General features: G+C 38.8%; 1 protein-coding gene across 3 annotated transcripts in view; it reads left to right on the forward strand.

Annotated features, from left to right (window-relative positions):
• The first annotated feature begins 3,185 nt into the window (after positions 1–3,185).
• The window catches only part of ca10a (carbonic anhydrase Xa), a 200,908-nt gene continuing 183,461 nt past the window's right edge, over positions 3,186–20,632 (forward strand). Inside the window, exons 1-2 of one of the 3 annotated variants that reach the window (XM_066704769.1) lie at positions 3,186–3,287; positions 4,925–5,319. In XM_066704769.1, the coding sequence (XP_066560866.1) occupies positions 5,259–5,319 (61 nt within the window). In that variant the 5' untranslated portion in view covers positions 3,186–3,287; positions 4,925–5,258. Of the gene's footprint in view, positions 3,288–4,789; positions 5,320–20,632 lie in introns of those variants that run through there. The other 2 variants (XM_066704768.1, XM_066704770.1) reach the window with 2 other exon arrangements.

Genomic DNA, 20,632 nt, shown 5'->3' on the forward strand with positions numbered 1-20,632 from the left:
TCTCTCTCATATGAAAGTGCACTTTTAAAATAATACAATCATGATTAATATAGGAACTCTCCCGAGCTTCCATATTTGCTTCTTAAAGAAATAAATGCACTATAAGCATGCATTAAGAGTAAAACTGTCTTGACTAAATTCTGTTAGTTGCTTTTTGGATGCATTGCAGTTGATCTGGTGAAATTTATAACATTCAGAAATAACCACAAGCCATGAATGGACAGTTTGACCTTCTACAGTTTAAATGACAGAATTTAAGGTTATTCATAAGGTTTGCAGAGACTTAACAGACTTAACAGACTGAAAAGAGACCATTTTCTAAGATCTAAACCTTTACAATATAGATTTTTTATATTATTTTAGTAAGAATACAAAACGGTAGGCCTCCAGACTCCTGCAGGGAAACAGAACAAATAAAAGATACATCTAACCATAATAATCACAATTTCTGTTTAGGAAGCACAGAAAATGTAATTGCATGTTTAGGGATTGCTTCTGTGGTAAGTTGAATTTAGTGATTCAGAGTAACTCTCACCATATGTTCTGGTTTGTAAAAAAAAAAAAAAAAAACATTAATAGAAGTTGCAAATTCCAGAAATTTTAGTAATATGCAGCTGCCTTTAGTATTCTATCATTATATAAAACACTGATTTCCAAGTTCTCCGAATTGTTCACAGTTCTCCTCTAGGCTTCCAAAGCATATGCATGCCCCTAAGACAACAAATTGAAATTTCAATTTAACAGAACATTTATCTCGTTTAAGTGAAATCAAATGCATCTGCAGTGGCATATTAATTGTACTACTGCACTTTTGTCATTCTTAAATTGTACTTGGTATTAATTATACTACTGCACTTTTGTAATTCTTGTGTAAACTGTAAGTCGCCTGGATAAGGGCATCTGACAAGGAATAATAATAATAATAATAATAATAATAATAATAATAATAATAATAATAATAATATAGACATTCCCAGAACCAAAGTCCATCATTTTCTGCCACCATGCGTTCTAGCAAGCAAGTCACATCAATTGTGTAATGCTGAGTAACTATTCATAGAGCTTAAATTTTGAAGGGAATTCAGATTCTGGACAGGCTAACAATTAAGTAATCTCGGAAAGGATCTAATGATTGCCTTTACATTGAATTGGGATACATGCTTATTAAGACGCCTAGGCTGGTTATACATTGAACACAAATGACACCAGATCCTGTATCACTAATATAATTAGTCGACCCATTATTTCTACATAGTGACTCTTCAAAACAGGATCTTGAAATACTTCACAATAATTGATCCAATAGGGCAGAAAACGTATAGCTGTAGTCGTTTGGAAAGTGCAGTCGGACTTCATGAAGATAAATGTGTGGTCAACAAACTACATAGTACTATATCCAAGGTGCTTGGGAATATTTGTTTGTTTTTTAATTTCCGAACACAAAACAGCATTGAGTTGTTCAGTGGACTCGACTGCAGTAGCACAAAATACAAAAACAAACAAATGATCAAACAAATAAATAATGAAAGGAAATTGATAATATTTTGATGAACCATAATTTGCGAAGCTACTTTATTGGAACACGAAGGAGATTATGATGTGATGTGCAAAGCAAACCTCACCCCTCTGAATAATGCATCCAGCATTGTAATACAGCTAGAAGCTCCCTCACTGTACAAACAGGCAGTAACTGTACACCTTAATGTGTAGTGTTCTCAGAGGACTTTTTAAAAAGTTATCTCATGTTTTTTCATACATTCAAAAAACTGAAGCTCACAGATCAGAAACATTAGTCCCTGCTTTCCTGTTGTCTGCTGTCCAAGGTCACAGACTCAAGTGGTTCAATGGATCCAGTGTCCCACAATATCAAAAGGATGTGGTGTTGGTATAACATGGAAACCACTTTTCTTCTGGGATATTGCAATGGTCCCCTTAAAATTAGAGTCATTTAACCCCTAAACAGTTTATGAAGACCAGCGTTACATGCCACAGTTTCATTAAATTTGTTTAATGGAGAATTCTAATATTCTAATCCAATTCTATATTTTTTGCAAGGTTCAATCTATTGATTTTAGGTTAGAAGTACTCAGTGTGTTTGTCACTTGCATCTTTTTCCTTGACACCCCTTCCCTCCTTACACTGTCTAAGAGCCACTACAAAAAAAAAGTACGTACAAAGTCTCAGCCACGCATGTGTGTTTTAAAAACACAATTTATGTTCACAGTTTGCAGATGAAAATCTTTACAGATTGCAGGAAGATGTTGCACACGTCTCAATTAAAATGATGTGAACTGCCATAAAATAATTATGCTGTATTAATAATTAGCACATAGTTAAGTCAAAACATAATTTACAGTAATTTCCTTGTGGGTCTACATTTGCAAAATGCTCTTCAGGGACACACAATTACATGATTTGTCTGGAGAAGTACTCTGAGGTTTTATTATTAGGCTATATTGTTATTATTGTTATTGTTATAGCGATAGTCGTGCAAAGGGAAACTGTCATTGCAGATAATTACATTGTCGTGATACATTGAAGCTAACTAGTGTGTATAATAAGTAATGTAACGTCACTTGTTGCAGACTTCATTTACTGTGAGTGGCGGAGCACAGGTAGTTACTAATGTTTCTTTCAGAGCAGACAGTGCAGGTCAAAGCAAAAGTTGTGCTATGTATAATAATTCACTGAATTAATTGTGCTTCCAGAACAAAGTAATTAGCCAAACTGTGCAAGGGATGTGACAACAAAGGAGAAACGGGTATGTAAGTATTGATGCGTACTTGTTTTTTAAGGGATTAGTTTAACGATATGCTATTTACAGACATTTCCCAACCTTGAGGTGGCATTTATTTTTGATTTAACAATTTATCTGCTGTGAAAAACAATGTAAAATATGGGTGCAGGTTCATACATAACGTAAAGGTTTTTACTTTCAATGGAATCCATCTCAAGGCCACACTGGGACCCAGAATCAAACTACAGCAAACTACCTGCCCTGGGATTTGTGTCATTTTCCCTTTAAAAAAAAAAAAAACAATCTCGTTATTGTTGGTACTTTTTCTTTAAAATGTGTGTATTCCAGTGCAAACCACGCTTTGCAGTCTTGCATCCTAAATTGAACCCTCAATTAAAGCAGCTGCACTGACTGCATCTGAGTGGAAGAGTTTCTTTTGACGCCGGGGTCTCAGCGTCGGTGTGGAGCGCCTGTCCTTCAGCGCCTCCCCGCACACGCTGCTCGGCACTGGGAGCCCAGTGTCACTCCAGAGGGGTTATAGTGTGCCGCGGTGAGTCTCAACTGGGGTTAAAAGGGCAAGTGGGGGAAAAGGATAGAAAGCACGCACACTGAGAAAGAAAGCAAAAGTGTGCTGAGCATATGTTAGTCACAGGTTGAAAGAGAAAGGAGGGCGTCCCATAATGAACTGGGAATGATTGTTTGTGCCTCAGGGAGAAAGGAGACCTGTTCTTTAGCATTTGCTCCACTGATGAGTTTGGGGGGGTTGTGAGTGGTAGTGGATTATTATTAGGTAGAAATACTGCCTGCGCATCGTGGACGGGAGCTGCTAATCCCCGGCAGCTGGGCGCTCACGGTCCGCCGCGTCCACGGCAGCAGATGCCGCAAAGCCGGGGACTGGCGTCGCACACTCGCTACGTTAAACCCCACACTCGCTCTGTTTCTCCCTTTGCTTTTGCGTAGCAGTTACTCATTAACCGACCATCGTAGTTCCCTTCTTTTCCGCGACGATTGATTGATTTTGTTGTAATCTTTTCCCACGGTAAATGCGATGCACAGGGCTGCGGGGGCGAGGGGGGTAGAGGAAAGTGCGTGTGTCGCTCCATTGGCTTTACTGTAGCACCGGGCACCGGCGGTAAACTGCGGAGATGCGCCGCCTTGAAGATTAGAGGGGTCAGAGACCTGCAGTAGTGCAGTGTATACTGCCATCAGCCTGGTATAAATGAACAGCATGGACCGGACCCGGTTAGCACTGCTATAGCACAGCACAGCACAGCACAGCACAGCACAGCACAGCACAGCACAGCACAGCACAGGGACACTCGGTATACAAGTGCAAACTTCGTGCGGCCGGCACGGGTGATTGTGTCAGGTACAACACATTGCATGTGTTTATGTATGCCTTCAGTCATAAGTGCTGCCTCTGTGTATGATGATACACATACTATGCAATAGTATCTACAATGATCTTACATGGGATATTATTCAAATGAGGTTTTCTTAAGTTACATTTTTTGATTCGAAAACGTTATTCCAGAAATGTTTTTAGTTCTGGGAACAATTATTCTTTGACGGTTTGTCACATAATTCGTCAGATAATGGCAGTGTTCAAGTATAAGCACATCTTCACTTCTTCCTTGTCTTGCTTCTTGTAACCATTGCTATTTCTATTATCAAGGACAATGTAGAGCTCGACACATTGTTGGCTATATAAACATTATATAAACTATATAATCGTTTTATTTGCGAAGTGCAGTATCTTTTCCTGATGATAATTTCATAATCCATTACGCAACATGGAACATAAGCGCTTCCCACTTAATGCGCAAAAGTGACAATTTATATCTGTCTATATGTATCAAATTACATACACTACTTATAGTAAGACTAATGTTTAATATATTTTACATACAAAGACTCCCCGAACTAAGTCGTATGTCTCTGTGTGTGTGTGTGTGTATATGTGTGTCATACATGGAGCCGGGCGCACAGCTGTGCATGCAAACCCACACAGCCAGGTAAATGGGCTGTATGTGAGCCAAGCACGCCCCCTTGCAGGGTAACACTCCGTCTCCAGCCCGTGTGAGCTGGCTGTCAGACTGCTGTGTGCGGGGAACCGACCCAGTGTCCAGGCTGTGCGTGAACTTTAGTGCGTAAAACCTGCTGTATTGTTTCATTCTTTCGTTTCAGGACAGATGACACCAGCGTATATGACGGTCTGAAGGAAGGATCACTCATTCACGGAGCAAGCATTAGAGGGACGGGGTTTCTTTTGGTGGGAAAAACGGAGTAATAATCCCTGAATCGTTTCAGATTGCGCTAAGGATATTGGCACAGTGCTCTGCTCCGGAGTCCGGTCACTTGGATTGCTTGATGTCTATGAACTCCGCCTGATATGATATGTTGTCTTTGGTCTGGAAAATACCTTCGGGAAGAAGTAAAGCGGGCGGTTTGCTGGGAGAACCCAAAGTGTGCTATTGATCCCCCTTTCCGTGCGTGATGTACTTGGAATGAAAAGCAAAGGATGGAAATTATTTGGGAAATATTTTTTATTCTTCAAGCCAATTTCATCGTCTGCATATCAGGTAAGACCCGCAGAGTTCACAGTCTGAAGTTGACAATTGAATGTAGGCAGGTAAGGGGCACTCAAGTCAAGCTCAAACACTTCCTAAATAGTTGCACACATTTACAGTCAATAGATTTGCTCCCTACTGGACAGAACCGCTTTTTATTCTGGTTTTGTTTGCCATCTCATGTGTTGCAGTTTTTAATATGTTGAGGACCCTGTAAACTTTTATTGCGACTTAAGTGCCATTTGTGATGGACGGTGTATTGCATTTAACTGTTACACCATCTCTTTCTGTTCAGGGAAGAGTCAAGGTCACTAAGCAAAGTATGCAATATGAAATGAAAAGTCATGCATTTTACGTTGGCATTGGAGCCTGTCAAATGAATAAATGGCCATGCCTTCAGCTGAAACAACGCATTATTTAGCATCAAAGGAAACCTTGGCTGTCAATGTATTGTCAGTCACGCTAGAATTGGTGTGAAGTGAAGAACGAGTATGTCAAACACACGTTAACTATTGAAACTACACTTTCTCGCTTAGGTGCTGTAGCTCTATTCATTATTGTCCGATGCGTGCACCCATTGAACTAAATAGAAAATATGTTTGAAAATGTGTATATCATGTATAGTATGATGTAGCTTTTTAGTGTCCCCTGATGTTGTTACTGATATTTAAATATTTAGTTTGCAGGGGGATTGTTTTTGTTCAGTGGATTTTTAATACAGCCTATATGTGTCGTGTTGTCTGTGTGCGTTTTCTCTCTGTCCCTGTGTTTATTATGCCCGTATCTTGGCAGCTAAACAGTGTTTTCCCGTAAATTACAATTCATCATATTTCAGATTTTCTTTATATGGAAATACCCTCCCATGCAAATGTGCTATGTCTATTCAGTGAGGCTTTTAATAAAGGTTTTACATATTATGTAAAATATGTATAAATTGAGCTGAATTAGTCTGTATGATATTCCTCAATCTCCGCAATATCCACCGTATATGTTACATTTTACCTCTTTGTAAATAATAATAATAATAATAATAATAATAATAATAATAATAATAATGCATACTCCTTTTTGCATTCAAAATGTTGTCCATCCTGAACATTGAATATGGATCTATAGCGGTGGTAATTTGGTGGTTTAATAACACTTTATGTTGTGCTGAGCAAAGATTTTCTTTTTCACGACGTGTTTTATGCGATACTTCAGGCTAAAGGATGTGTAATGCCTGTAATCTGTATTCTTTTTTGAACACATGGGATTATATAGAAGTTGTTCAGCTTCGTTTAATGTATGTCCCACTGTTATCTTTAAATTATAATCAAAGCCATCAGTTTTTCTATTAAACAAATCTTGTGGTCTGTGTTTCAGTCTATTCTGTGACTTTCCTCTTGACGGACTAGGTCTGCTACAAGGAATCACGCTAACAGTTTCGGATTAGGGATTTGGTTGCCTTTCCACTTTAATCCAAATGAAAGTAAATAGTGCACGTACCAAAAAAAAAAAAAAAAAAAAAAAAGTCTGTGCCTACTGAATTGGTAATGCTGTGATTACGTCAAAGTACAAGCAGACAGGGCTGGTGAGCCATATGCCATCCCATCTTCTGAGGAAAAAAAAATGGTTGTTTATAATTGTATATCTACACTTTATTTATTTGCACTTCCTGAGTCATCTGTACCACGCATAAGTACAGTCTTAACGATTGGTACTGAAGCATCTTGCTGAAAGAGCTGGGGAGTAGGCCTATTTAATCTCATTACTTTATGTCATCAGACACTTTTCAGGTTTAATTGAGCTAGTGTAGTGTAGAAGGATTGGGTGACTGCTTTGTTCTTTGCCCTGATAATACAGATTAATCTAAATGCGGCTTGTCAAGGTTTTCCCAAGTTGGATGGTTACTAGTGAGGATGAATGGTGAGATCAGGGAATTTTAATGATGAGCAGCTAGGGGAAAAGGGGCTGTTTTCACCAGGGAATGTGAGTACCTTTCAGCAAGCTCAGATTGAAGAGGTGATACTGTAGTCTTTTCTAACGAGCAGGTATAGGCAGGATCCAGTCTAATAAGAAAGGTTTGGTGCTCAGGAATGGTATTGACTGAAATGAATTTAGAATAACCAATGACTTACAGTATTCACATTTTAAACCCAGAAAAATAAAGAATCTTGTCAATATAATCCTATATATAGAGAAAGGATAAAAACAAATAGAATACTGTATGCATTGGCTGAGCTTCATGTGCTCAATCAATATGCCCAGTCTAGCAGTGCAACAAAGTGCTATCAGATCATTAGTAATCAGAAGTGGTAGTTTTGCTTGTTCGGTAATATAGTCTCCAGGGTGTCGGCCTTTGCATGTCAGAACTGCATTATCAGTAATGGTGGAGTTTTGGATTAAGCATCTACTTTTGTACAGGTGGAAGCAGGCCCCCCTCGTTTGTGGCCATCTTTGCATCTGAAAGAGGTTTGATTTAAACAAGTGGGACTAACTGGGGGCATCTTTGCATTAACTGCAGTGACCTTTGGGGTTTGGAGAAGAGAGGGTTGAGCTATGCATTGGAAAATGAGTTTTCTGTGATTTAAAAACAAATATGAGGCCAGTGATTTCTTGACCTGTATCTGGGTTTAGCCCAGAGATTAGGGTTAATTCCTCTTTTTTCCATCTTGAATTTTTAAATCCTTTATGCAAAGCCTTGCCAGTGTGGTCGTCCCTGTAAAAACATCTTCTGTGTTTGCGTGCATTTCTATGATCACTTTTTTCACTGCTGTTGAGTAACTCACTTCTGATAGGAAAAGAGCAGGAGACATGTGTTCAATAGTTATTTAGTACAATATGTATACTGCTTATTATCTAAATGAAAAGGTCACTGTGAGAGACCCCCATGATGTAAAATAGTAATACAAAAGCCAGGGGTAAGTCTTATTAAGTAACTTAATCACAGCTGAAAGGCTGGGAGTGTACTGGAAGTGAATTATGTGCCTGGGATTTCTGCTGGCAAAGTTGTATGGTGTCTAGAGAGTGTATCACTCAAATGTTTTCCTATACTGTTCCCTCTGAACTCTATGGCAGAAGCTCTTGTTGCTGTACATAAATAAAGTAATATCTTATATAGTTCCTTTGTCTCAGTCTTCAATGCACTGGGCACTAAAAGCAAGAGGGCAAGTAAACCACAGGCAAGGCCTTAGTTTGTCATTTCAGGTTTAAATCATTTCTGGTATCCATCTTGCTACTGTCAAACAAATGCTTAATAATAACAGTCCCTGCATAGAGCCGAAGGGGCTGAAAAGAGTGGTATAGAGCCAGATGCAAGGGCAGATACTTGAAATCAATCTGCTTCCTGTTTAATAAAAAGGATTAAAACTAGCAGTGCTTAAAACACTTAAAACTTGCTCCTGATGTTCAGTGGATGGATGGTGTTCATGACATCAAGAGCAGCACTGAAATCCAAAAGAAAGCAACTATCAGTTGTTCAATTAAGGCCTCTCTTAACTATTGTGGAGTGGTCTTTAGTCTGTGAAAAGTTTTATGGAGATCATTGTTCAGTAGAGGATTGTGCAACTGGGGAGCCACTCTAAAAGCTTCTGGACTGTGCTGAAGGAATGTGTTTGCTGATTTAATCTGCAAAAACATAAGTGGATTATCTCCTGGCTGAAAGCAAAGAGCACCCCCAGAAAAACTGTACGCAACACATTTTGCTAGGTATGGTTCCAGAATAAACACACGTCCTTTCCAAAATTGGGTCCCGATGCGCACACACTCCAATCTCTGTATGTCTGTGATTTATTTACTCCGCCTGGTGCTGTGCAGATCTTACAGCACAGATAGCATCTGAAAGCACATACAGAGTCATTACTCTAGATTAGTTGGAAATACAGGTCTGCCATTTTGTGAATAATGCATTTCACAGGATACGATTTATGTACATGTTTTATGTATGCTGTCATCTTCAGAATGCCATTTGTATACCAATAGTACAATGTATGTGGATTTTCTAGATACCAGAAGTGTGAAGACATGGCACAGGAAAAAAAAAGTCAGTCTTTGTATCTGGAGATTCTCAGAGAGATGAAAGAGTGTCCTTGCTAAAGAAACAAAAACCGGTCCCATTCTCCTTCACTTTCCCATATTAAATGCAAACGGAACAGACCCTTTCATTTCTCTTTCAAAGTGTCTGTGCCTATGATGCTGCCTTTGAAATGTGTTCAAGAACGTATTCATACAGTGTCCTTATTTTCTTTTGTTGCTAGATAAACTTGAAATCATAACAATGCATTTTTCACACTTTCTTGCATTAATAGCTTCTAAACATGGAACAATTCCTTGGTGAATCCAGTCACAATTTGCAGGCGTAGTGTTGCTGTATAATATATCTGAAGTTTAGAGTTGTGAAGAAGAGCAGGGCTGTATAATTAACTTAGTTTATCTAGATTGTTCTAGCTGCAAATGAGAAACTGTAATCCATTGGGGATATATCTACCCATCCACACTTTTTTCTTTTTACCCAAGAGATGAGTATTGCAGAGAAATGTCTCATGTTTAGATTGTACTTGCAGGAACAGCTGTGTGTTGGAACACAATCAATGCCAGCTTAAGACCCATATAGTTCAAATTAAATTGGTGTTTTTAGTGACAGGCGTAGAGTATTCTGTGCCTTTCAGTTGATCTATCTACAATTGAGCCAGACTCGTACATGACCATAGCACAACCCCATGATCATAATGATGATAACAAGAAGAAATTCCAGTTTCCCATTATCTGGTGCAAATGCATTGAACACAACATTTTCTAAATGCATTGTTTTTAGATGCCTATGGTAATTCTGTATCTATGGCATTATGTTATCAGGATATGTCTGGTAACAGGGTGGAAGAATTGGAAATTGAGGTTAGTTTAATGATGCAACCAGGACACTAATAATGATAAGAAAAAGAAGACAAATAAAAAATGATAATTGCACTTACTATACTTGTGCACAGTTCAGTTGATCTGCAATAGCACATTCTGGGTGAGAAGGTGTTGTATATAAGGCACACTATTGGTTTCATAGGCCACAAGGGTGTTGTTTTAGATGTTTATATTGTAACACATTGCTGTAATGCAGCTCTCATTGGCAGGGCTTTCTTGTGTTTAAAACCGTGAGTAAGTAAACCTTTTTACGCATCACCCATTTTTTGGAAGTCATCTGAATATTTAGCACTCGTGGACTTGTTAATCATTGCTTATAAGTAGTCACTAAGATGGCATAACACCCTGTCGTGTCTATCAAGCAAGTCAATACTTTGACAGAACTGGTAACCTCGGGGGATTTGACATCCACTCTTCAAGATAAAGTATTGGTGACAGTGGAGCGGGCTACCCAGTAAACTCCATTTACAGAATCATAGCCCAATCTCATTGTTTCTCAGTTTTCATCAAATATAAATGTCCAATTTGGTGTGGCTAAATCAACTTGTACAGCAATCTGAGCAATGCATTCTTGTTCTCAGCAGAGTGCATTCCAGGTTTTTATTTTGAAAATGTTTTGACTAAACGTTTGGGTGCTTGTTAGTTTTTCCCCCACAGCCGAGGACTTTCACATGACCTTGGTAGCTTAATCTAAAGTTTTTACAGATGATTACCATTACACGTTTGCCAGTTTACTGTGACCCTGAGAATGAGAACCCATTCTTATTAGAAAGTCTGTATATTTTCCATGGCCAGGCAACTGAATACAAAGGTTCTCCAGACCTGAACCTGACTGAAATCATAGAAATTGGCTTTATTTATACAGATACATACACCGATCAGCCATAACATTATGTCCACTGACAGGTGAAGTGAATGACACTGATAATCTCGTTGTCATGGCACCTGTCAGTGGGTGGGATATATTAGGCAGCAAGTGAACATTTTGTCCTCAAAGGAAAAATGGGCAAGCGTAAGGATCTGAGTGATTTTGACAAGGGCCAAATTGTGATGGCTAGATGACTGGGTCAGAGCATCTCCAAAACTGCAGCTCTTGTGGGGTGTTCCCAGTCTGCAGTGGTCAGTACCTGGTCAGTAAGTGGTCCAAGGAAGGAAAAGCGGTGAACCAGCGACAGGGTCATGGGCGGCCAAGGCTCATTGATGCACGTGGGGAGCGAAGGCTGGCCCGTGTGGTCTGATCCAACAGAGGAGCTACTGTAGCTCAAAATGCTGGAAAAGTTAATGCTGGTTCTGATAGAAAGGTGTCAGAACACACAGTGCATCGCAGATTGTTGCGTATGGGGATGCGTAGTGGAAGACCAGTCAGCACCTACAATGGGCACGTGCGCATCAGAATTGGACCACGGAGCAATGGAAGAAGGTGGCCTGGTCTGATGAATCATGAGCTGATTACACTCTGAGAACTTTATTAAAGCTCCATATTTGGGATTTTCTTTCCGAGCCCTTCTATGGGGAGAGAAGTATTATCATGGTCGTCTAGCATGCAGAAAAGCCTTTCTGTGTCTTCCAGCAAAGTGACTAATGGGCTAATTTATAAACTGCATATTAATGTGAGACGGGCTCCCATTTGCCTTAAAATGTCTTCCTTTAAAACTGTGGTGGATCCACTAATTTTATGTATGTTACCTTTTGCAAGTAATAGTCCCGACTTCTAAGACAAATTACAGTAATTTCCCTAATGCACTATATATTTTGATTAATTTACATTCCTTATATTACTATTAATTCATTTCAAGACATGGTATTTATTATTACTTTTGCAGGGTTATTACAGTTTAAAAAAAGAACGTTTAATTCTCTTGAGAGGTTGGATCTTATCACTTGTTAGAAGCATTTAAATAAGCAAGCTTTATTTATTTTTAAATGATTCATTGTAATGAGATCTCCTCATCAAAATGGTGGTCCAGAAGGCCACTATCACAGGTGTAATACACTTTTTATACTGATATATCATTGGTCATTGTCCTTGTGTGTGCATGATTTTAAAGGCTCTCTCCCATTATTATTTACATATAGGGGGTAGGAAAGTTTTTCCAACATTTTCAACATGTCCAATTAATATCCTTTTATTATCTGACCTCAAAATATTGTCTTAATCTCAGAACAGCCACTTCTCCAGCCTGTCTGATTACACGTGGACATAGGAAGGTTAATGCTTTTGATAGAACTTTATGATGCTGTTTGAATTACTTTCAGATGTTACTCTATTGGTAGATGCTTTCATCTAATCCTACTGACCAGTGCTTTGCTCTGTGTTTACTTTTTTAATGTATTCTTGTGATATACTGTAAGGGAAAAAAGTATTTGATCTCCTGCTGATTTTGTACATTTGCCCACTGACAAAGAAATGATCAGTCTATAATTTTAATGGTAGGTGTATTTTAACAGTGAGAGACAGAATAACAACAGAAAAATCCAGAAAAACGCATTTCAAAAAAGTTATATATTGATTTGCATGTTATTGAGGGAAATAAGTATTTGTTCCCCTATCAATCAGCAAGATTTCTGGCTCCCAGGTGTCTTTTATACAGGTAATGAGCTGAGATTAGGAGCTCCTAATCTCAGCTCGTTACCTGTATAAAAGACACCTGTCCACAGAAGCAATCAATCAATCAGATTCCAAACTCTCCACCATGGCCAAGACCAAAGAGCTGTCCAAGGATGTCGGGGACAAGATTGTAGACCTACATAAGGCTGGAATGGGCTACAAGACCATCGCCAAGCAGCTTGGTGAGAAGGTGACAACAGTTGGTTGTTATTCGCAAATGGAAGAAACACAAAATAACTGTCAGCCTCCCTCGGTCTGGGGCTCCATGCAAGATCTCACCTTGTGGAGTTTCAATGATCATGAGAATGGTGAGGAATCATCCCAGAACTACATGGGAGGATCTTGTTAATGATCTCAAGGCAGCTGGGACCATAGTCACCAAGAAAACAATTGGTAACACACTACGCCGTGAAGGACTGAAATCCTGCAGCGCCCACAAGGTCCCCCTGCTCAAGAAAGCACATGTACAGGCCCGTCTGAAGTTTGCCAATGAACATCTGAATGATTCAGAGGAGAACTGGGTGAAAGTGTTGTGGTCAGATGAGACCAAAATCGAGCTCTTTGGCATCAACTCAACTCGCCGTGTTTGGAGGAGGAGGAATGACCCCAAGAACACCATCCCCACCGTCAAACATGGAGGTGGAAACATGATGCTTTGGGGGTGTTTTTCTGCTAAGAGGACAGGACAACTGCACCGCATCAAAGGGACGATGGACGGGGCCATGTACCATCAAATCTCGGGTGAGAACCTCCTTCCCTCAGCCAGGGCATTGAAAATGGGTCGTGGATGGGTATTCCAGCATGACAATGACCCAAAACACACAGCCAAGGCAACAAAGGAGTGGCTCAAGAAGAAGCACATTAAGGTCCTGGAGTGGCCTAGCCAGTCTCCAGACCTTAATCCCATAGAAAATCTGTGGAGGGAGCTGAAGGTTCGAGTTGCCAAACGTCAGCCTCGAAACCTTAATGACTTGGTGAGGATCTGCAAAGAGGAGTGGGACAAAATCCCTCCTGAGATGTGTGCAAACCTGGTGGCCAACTACAAGAAACGTCTGAGCTCTGTGATTGCCAACAAGGGTTTTGCCACCAAGTACTAAGTCGAAGGGGTTAAATACTTATTTCCCTCATTAACATGCAAATCAATGTATAACTTTTTTGAAATGCATTTTTCTGGATTTTTTTGTTGTTATTCTGTCTCTCACTGTTAAAATACACCTACCATTCCAAGGTTAGACTGATCATTTCTTTGTCAGTGGGCAAACATACAAAATCAGCAGGGGATCAAATACTTTTTTCCCTCACTGTATACTATGTGTGTAAAATATATATAATTTTTCTAGTATTTTTGTCCTGCACAATGTAAATTACTCGCTTAAGTTCTGCACTTATTTGACTATCTAATGTTACAATATATCATTTGTTTAGATTCATTTTTTATAGTTTGTATACTTTTGCCCTTGGATAATTAGCCAAACTCATGTCATCATTATTATTGTAGTTGTTGTTGTTAATGTTAATATTATTTGATAGTAATAATACTGACACAAAAGGATTACCCTTAAACCTCTCCTGGGCAGCAATTCAACATTGAAAACAGTCCAAAAATAATTTTACCATTTAATTTTACTTAGGGAAAAGTAAAGTAGTATTGGGGATTTGTAGTTCTGGAAAAAAACATCCTAAATTTGAATTGCTGGTCAATTGTATTTGGATCTCATTAGCCTTTCAAGTTAAGTGTTTTGCAATTTGGACATATGCAAAATGCATTGGAGCTGGGGTCGTGCAATACAGAGAAACGAAACCTTGGTCTTTGTGATTTCAGTTGTCGTGGACTTGACCAAATAAATAGACAGTCAAGTTATAATGAAGTGGAAGGCAACAGTTTATACTAATCCCTTCCAATGAACCATTTTTCCCCTGAATATTAGACTTAGTTGGAGGCAGGATTACCCTCAAATGGATTGCTGAGCAAAGAAGACCTGTTTAATCTCGCAGACATTATGGAAATATTGTATGTGCAATATACCCTTAAGGCCGAGGTTCCTAAGCGTTAAAGCTAGCAGCATATTGTGAGTGTTATCTCATAAGCACACACGCATGTATGTATGTATGTATGTATGTATGTATGTATGTGTGCATTCTTTTTAAAGCATTGAAAACATGAAATGGGAGGTAAATGTATTACTGCATTGCCCTGATATATTTAATAGACAGTTTCCTCTATCATTGCTGAACAGATTAACAACAATACACAAATGACAGGTGCAGGGGTAGGATTTTGCAATCTAATATTAAAATGAGTCGAGAGATCAGTTTTGTGATTTTGGCATTAAGTATAGCTGAGGCAGTTAGTATCTGGCATCCAATCTGATCATGGCATAGGAAGCAGACCAGAGCAGAGTGATCTCATTGACAGTAGCCATATGTCTGAAATAAATGAGCCTTGGAACATGGCTTTTTTTTTTCTTCCCACTCCTGTGCCAAATTCAAGCTGGTGACCTATGGAGGGGTGTGTGGCAAGTGACATATTCCAAGTCTGTTTCCTGGAGAAAGAGCTCTTATCCTGTCACAACAGTGTGTCTACCTACCTCCTTCCTTATTGAGATTGTAATTTACAAACATGGGGTTTGATTTCTGCATTTTACTCATTCCTGGGGGGCTTTTATCAGGACCATATGATGCCAAATTCCACACATCCCCAGGTCACCAAAACCTTTCTTCTCACACCTGAACCCACACATGCACTGCACCTGCCCCAACACCCTCCAGCACGATCACTGTTCATACAAGAATATTGCTGGGGTTACAAGGTAGGGTGGCCTTCGAAATCACACATGCATTGTACACCCACTTTCCCCTCAACTGGCAGCCAGGTCTGGAGAGTGCCCAGGTATGCTTGTAGTGTGACTAGTACCAGTTAAGACTTCACAGTCCCCATTTTCATGAGGCCGCACAAATTGAAGCTAATTTGAGGGTCTCGGTGGAGATGCCCGTGCTGCCGTTTGAACCACTGAAGTGCACCTTGTAGGCACACCAGGTCACTCTTCACATGTCTAATCTCTACTGAATCGGTTTTGCATTCCTTAGCACAAGTGCGACACTGTGGCACTGCCAAGGTCATGTTTATTGTGGGAATCTCAAATGGATGTGTGAATTCCCAGTAGTCTTATCTTCAGAGGTGTTTTCATGTTTTGTTGTTGTTCTTGTTGTTTTTTCTTTTATTGCATATCTATAAGTAGTTTAATCCTCATACCGTGAATTTAGGCACCGGTGGCCTATTTTCACAAGATAACACACCTGGATTAAGGTATTGAGGTATTGAACACGGCCCCAATTTCATGTTGCTGACCTATTTTATTGTTTTTGTTTGTTATCTGCAGCCCAACGTGCGACGATATTTATAACTCAGTATGAAATATGAATGTCACTGGCACGCAGTTCTTGTCGGTTTCTTTTATCTTGCTTTTGCTCTGTGTCTGTGTGGAAATCTCTTCCTTACACTGGTGCGCTCGCTGAACACAAATGACAGTTGGTGGGTTCCTCATTTATTTGTTTGTAAGATGTGAAAAGAATCCAGTGCTGTTCATTGCGTTTGTAGCAGCTTTGTATATTTGCAAATTCTGTCACTCAGTTTTGTCGACTGTTTCACAGATAAATTGATTTCCCCATTGTCAAACAAGAGGTTAAACCGACTTGTCTAGGTTGTCAAACAGAGCACCCCCTCCCCCCGAAACAACTCAATCTCTCTCTTAGTTTTCACAGTTTAGAAGTACACAAGTACCTTGCCGACTTCTCAAACATAGATTGGACAGATTGAGAGATTTGTTTTGTGTTTTTGTAATGCACCACCAGAAGAGTTTATGTGATGACTTGTGCAAGTCATGATGACTAACTGGTAGACTTTTGTTTTTACATACATTTTTCATTAAAAGTAGAACTCATGATAAAGCTAAATATATAATAATACATAATGTTAATATGAATAAGACAATGGTGAGTTTTTTTTGGTTCAGTTGATTTATGACCACGATTGGAAACTAGTCTTCTCTTGTCAGAACCAAAGAAAATTATTACTCAGAATTTTCACTTCCATTCAGTGCCTATATCAATCAGTGGTTTGTTATACTGCTAGACTTAGTAATCTTGGACTTGCACTTGGAACAGACATATTTCTTAACGGTGATACTTATTCTGGAGAACGACCCAAACCAGCTTCAGGCATCTTGGGACTGTAAGGTGGCGTGACTTTATCCCTTCTGATGGGCTTTTAATTCTAGGGATTTTAATAACGTTACTCTGCATTGCATAGTCTGGAAGAAAGAAACACATTATGAGGACTGTTTTGCAATCCCTTTCTTGTAAGCGTTGTGTTTCTTTATATTTTTATATATATATATATATATATATATATATATATATATATATATATATATATATATATTAGTAAAATTTTTCTCCATTCTTTGTGCTTTGTGGATAGAGCTTATTCAGCCCTTTATAATGTAGCCCCTAATTACTTCTGGACCTGGACGTGGGTTGTTAATGACTACCACACACCGGGAAGAGAGCTATGGCAGAGGCCCTTCAGATGGGAACAATTTTAAGGAGCATCATACTGTACATTAACTGGGTTTGAAAGATTTGAAATATAGCTTTTATCAAAACAACTGCAAAATAACCCTTTTTAAATCTATTAAGCACATTAAAGCCAAAAGAAAATAATGATTTGATGACTAGTGGTGATGGAGGGCAAGTAATGGTGGCAGAAGTTACGAGATTCAAGCTTTTGTTACAGGTGAAAAAAAGCTTCCCTCAAAGTCATGCAGAAGAATGTAGTGATGTTATTAGTATCCAGCCATTCTTTATTGCATGGTACCAGAAATGTCTTTTGGATAACTGAAAAATAACAATTTAAATCTAACATTTTCAGGAAGTTTAGCTCAATAAATATATATTTTTTCATATTCCCTCTATACCATTTGTAGGGATGGAAAGGCTACAAATTGTCCCTGAGAAATGCAATTTCGAAGCAGAAGTCCAGACGTTAATGCATAGCGAGCTAAAATCTCGAAGACAGTGTATTGCAGTGTGTGTTCACTCATAGCGGAGTGGCTGGTGCGTTTTGATTTGATTGAAAACGAGACAAAATGCATAACGTCAACAACTACAGCTGTATCTGTTGTCTGGTGCCTCGAAGAGTCCTGGGTTATAGATAATCATCTCACAAGTCACTAAGCACAGCTGTTGACAAGGTCAGGTTTCATTTACGTTTAGCATTTTCATTTTCCTTCCCTCTTAACTGTGCTTGGGTGCGCTGCTGTGTAACAGGGCCATTTTGCTACATATTAATCTTGTAAATGAATTATAGCATTTATCTTGGCGAGGGTTTTATTTATAGCCGTTTATGTTCTGACGAAAGCATTTGTAGGCAAAGCTACTGGGAGTGAAAAGATGTACTGGAAATATGAAATGATTCAACATACAGGAATTTATGATCCATTATATTGCTCCCCGTTCCATCATATCTTTAAGTATTGCAATGCTCTTTCTTCCATGCATGTTTAAGAGTTCTGACAATATTCCTGCCTATAACATAAGATAAAAGAACTGAGAACTGAAGTATTGTAGCTTTGTATTTAATTTTTTGTCACTGTTTTATAATGTTATTCTTGAGCATTATTATTATAATTTGTATTGATGTATGCAATTTGTGGCACCAGTATGCTTCTGTGCATCCCCATGTGAATTGTGCATAAATCTTAAGTTCTTCATGAGAATGAAACTACTTTGATATGTTTTAATAACTCTTCTGTATTGGTGGCTGAGAGTGGCATCAGGCTCGATTCCCTCCTAATACAGTGATTATTCAATTTGGTGACATATGACATACCGACTGTCTATCAACAAAAAGAGTAAAGAACATTAACGTGGGTTTCCCTGAATTGCTGTCCAGTCTTAACTTGACCGATCCACTGGCGCACTCAAATCAGGGCCGTAATTAGATTGATTCACTAGATGTTGAAAGCAGGACTATGAAATTCTCCGGAGAAATATCTAGTGACAGTTGTTTTCTGTGTATTTGATTGTCTCATTGATTGGCATTACACTTCAAATGATCCACTTTCCAAAGAAGAAAGGCTTCCTGTAAGGATGTAACAATGCTATGTGTGTACCTATTTCCCTTACGACATTCCCATGGCATTGTTGTCAATTTCCATGAAGCACTGGGATTTCCTTCCTAATGCATAATCAATCTCTTTTTGGTATCTATTGTAATAGTAAGCATAGGTAGAAGACATTTCAGGTGCCTTGCTAGTGTCAGATTTATGTGAAAGGGCATCAGTGTATTTTAGAGTTGCATTATTTTATATCTATTAAGTCTTGAAGCTTGCTTGGTCTGGTATGAGTTTAATCTCCTGCCCCACTATCAAATTAGGAGGAACCTCTCAAGGGTCACTTGTACATTTAACTAAATTCAGCAAATTCAACTTCTCCAGTGGTAAAATTGAACAGCTATAAAACACCCATTTCCAGATGTATTGGCAGAGCACTTTTAGATGCTGTCCCGTGACTTTTGGGAATGTAATGTCTGTACGATGCACTCAAAGGGACCTTTATTACTCTGTTATTTCTGAAACAAAATGGCTTTTCTTTCCCTGCTGAAAACCTCCTGATGTCGAAGCCTGCACATTCACCGGCTTGATAGCTCTCCTTACTTTAAAGCTGTATATTGTTCAAGGGCAATGGTGTATCACAAAAATGTGTTGGCTAGCTGAATTTAATTCTGCTCTGGGACCACTAGAAATGGACTGTGATGGGCAGGTGAGAAAGACATTGGGGAAGTCTAGACCTGCAGAACTTTTTCTTGCATAGCAGTAAGCAAATTTGACAGCAAATGTCAGTCAAAAGTTAGTGACCGGTTTCAGTAATAATGCCAGTGTTGCAAAGGTTGCCCTGGGTGTCAGCTATCCTGTAACATAAGTAATGTTATTATACTTTGGGGATCCAGAGGAAGTGTATGACAGTTAAACAAAAAAAAAATGGCCTACTTCTGTGAAATATACAGAAAATCTATAAACATACTCCACAAATTAAAATGAAACTAAGGTATGTGATGGAAAACTGAAGTTTGGTGTTATTTTGACAAGGTTTGTTGCCTGTATATTTACTTAGCTTGGAAGTGAAGGTAGCCACAATATATATAATTCTTTTTAGGGTTATAATGATTACAGTGTCTTATCTTGGTGACCAGTAGAGGTGTATTGTCAAGATCTGTGTCTCATATTATAAGCGTGATTTACCCACCACTTACTAAAGTAAGGTTATAAGAGAAATTGCGTCTGTGGCCATCTCTTACTTATGAGTGGATACAATTATCCATGATTACATTTAGAAAGCTGCAGCATATGCCATCAAAGATGCGTCTTCATACTGTAAACATACCCAAAACACAGTCTATTACATTTGTATTAAATCATCCCAAGGTCCACAAGATCCTGAATTTGTGCATATTCCTTCACAGATGGACCCATTTACTTTATGTTGAATACCCTAGTGAAATCGCAGGTTCAGATGTATTAAGACTGTTCAGATTTCTGTACACCCTACACTACATATTTTTAAAATCCCTTTCACATTTAAGTAACAGGTTAGCTAAGGGCTGGGCTAGCACTTTCACATATTGAAAGCCATGGTTGAAAAGATTGCGATGGATAAAGAACATATCCATTACTATTATTTACCATATTATAAGTAGTCCCTCGTTATCCAAGACAATGGTATCCAGGTCACTCCCTCCTGCTAGATCATCAGACATTGATG

This window comes from Amia ocellicauda, chromosome 5, assembly GCF_036373705.1.
Source record: "Amia ocellicauda isolate fAmiCal2 chromosome 5, fAmiCal2.hap1, whole genome shotgun sequence".
Lineage (NCBI taxonomy): Eukaryota > Metazoa > Chordata > Actinopteri > Amiiformes > Amiidae > Amia > Amia ocellicauda.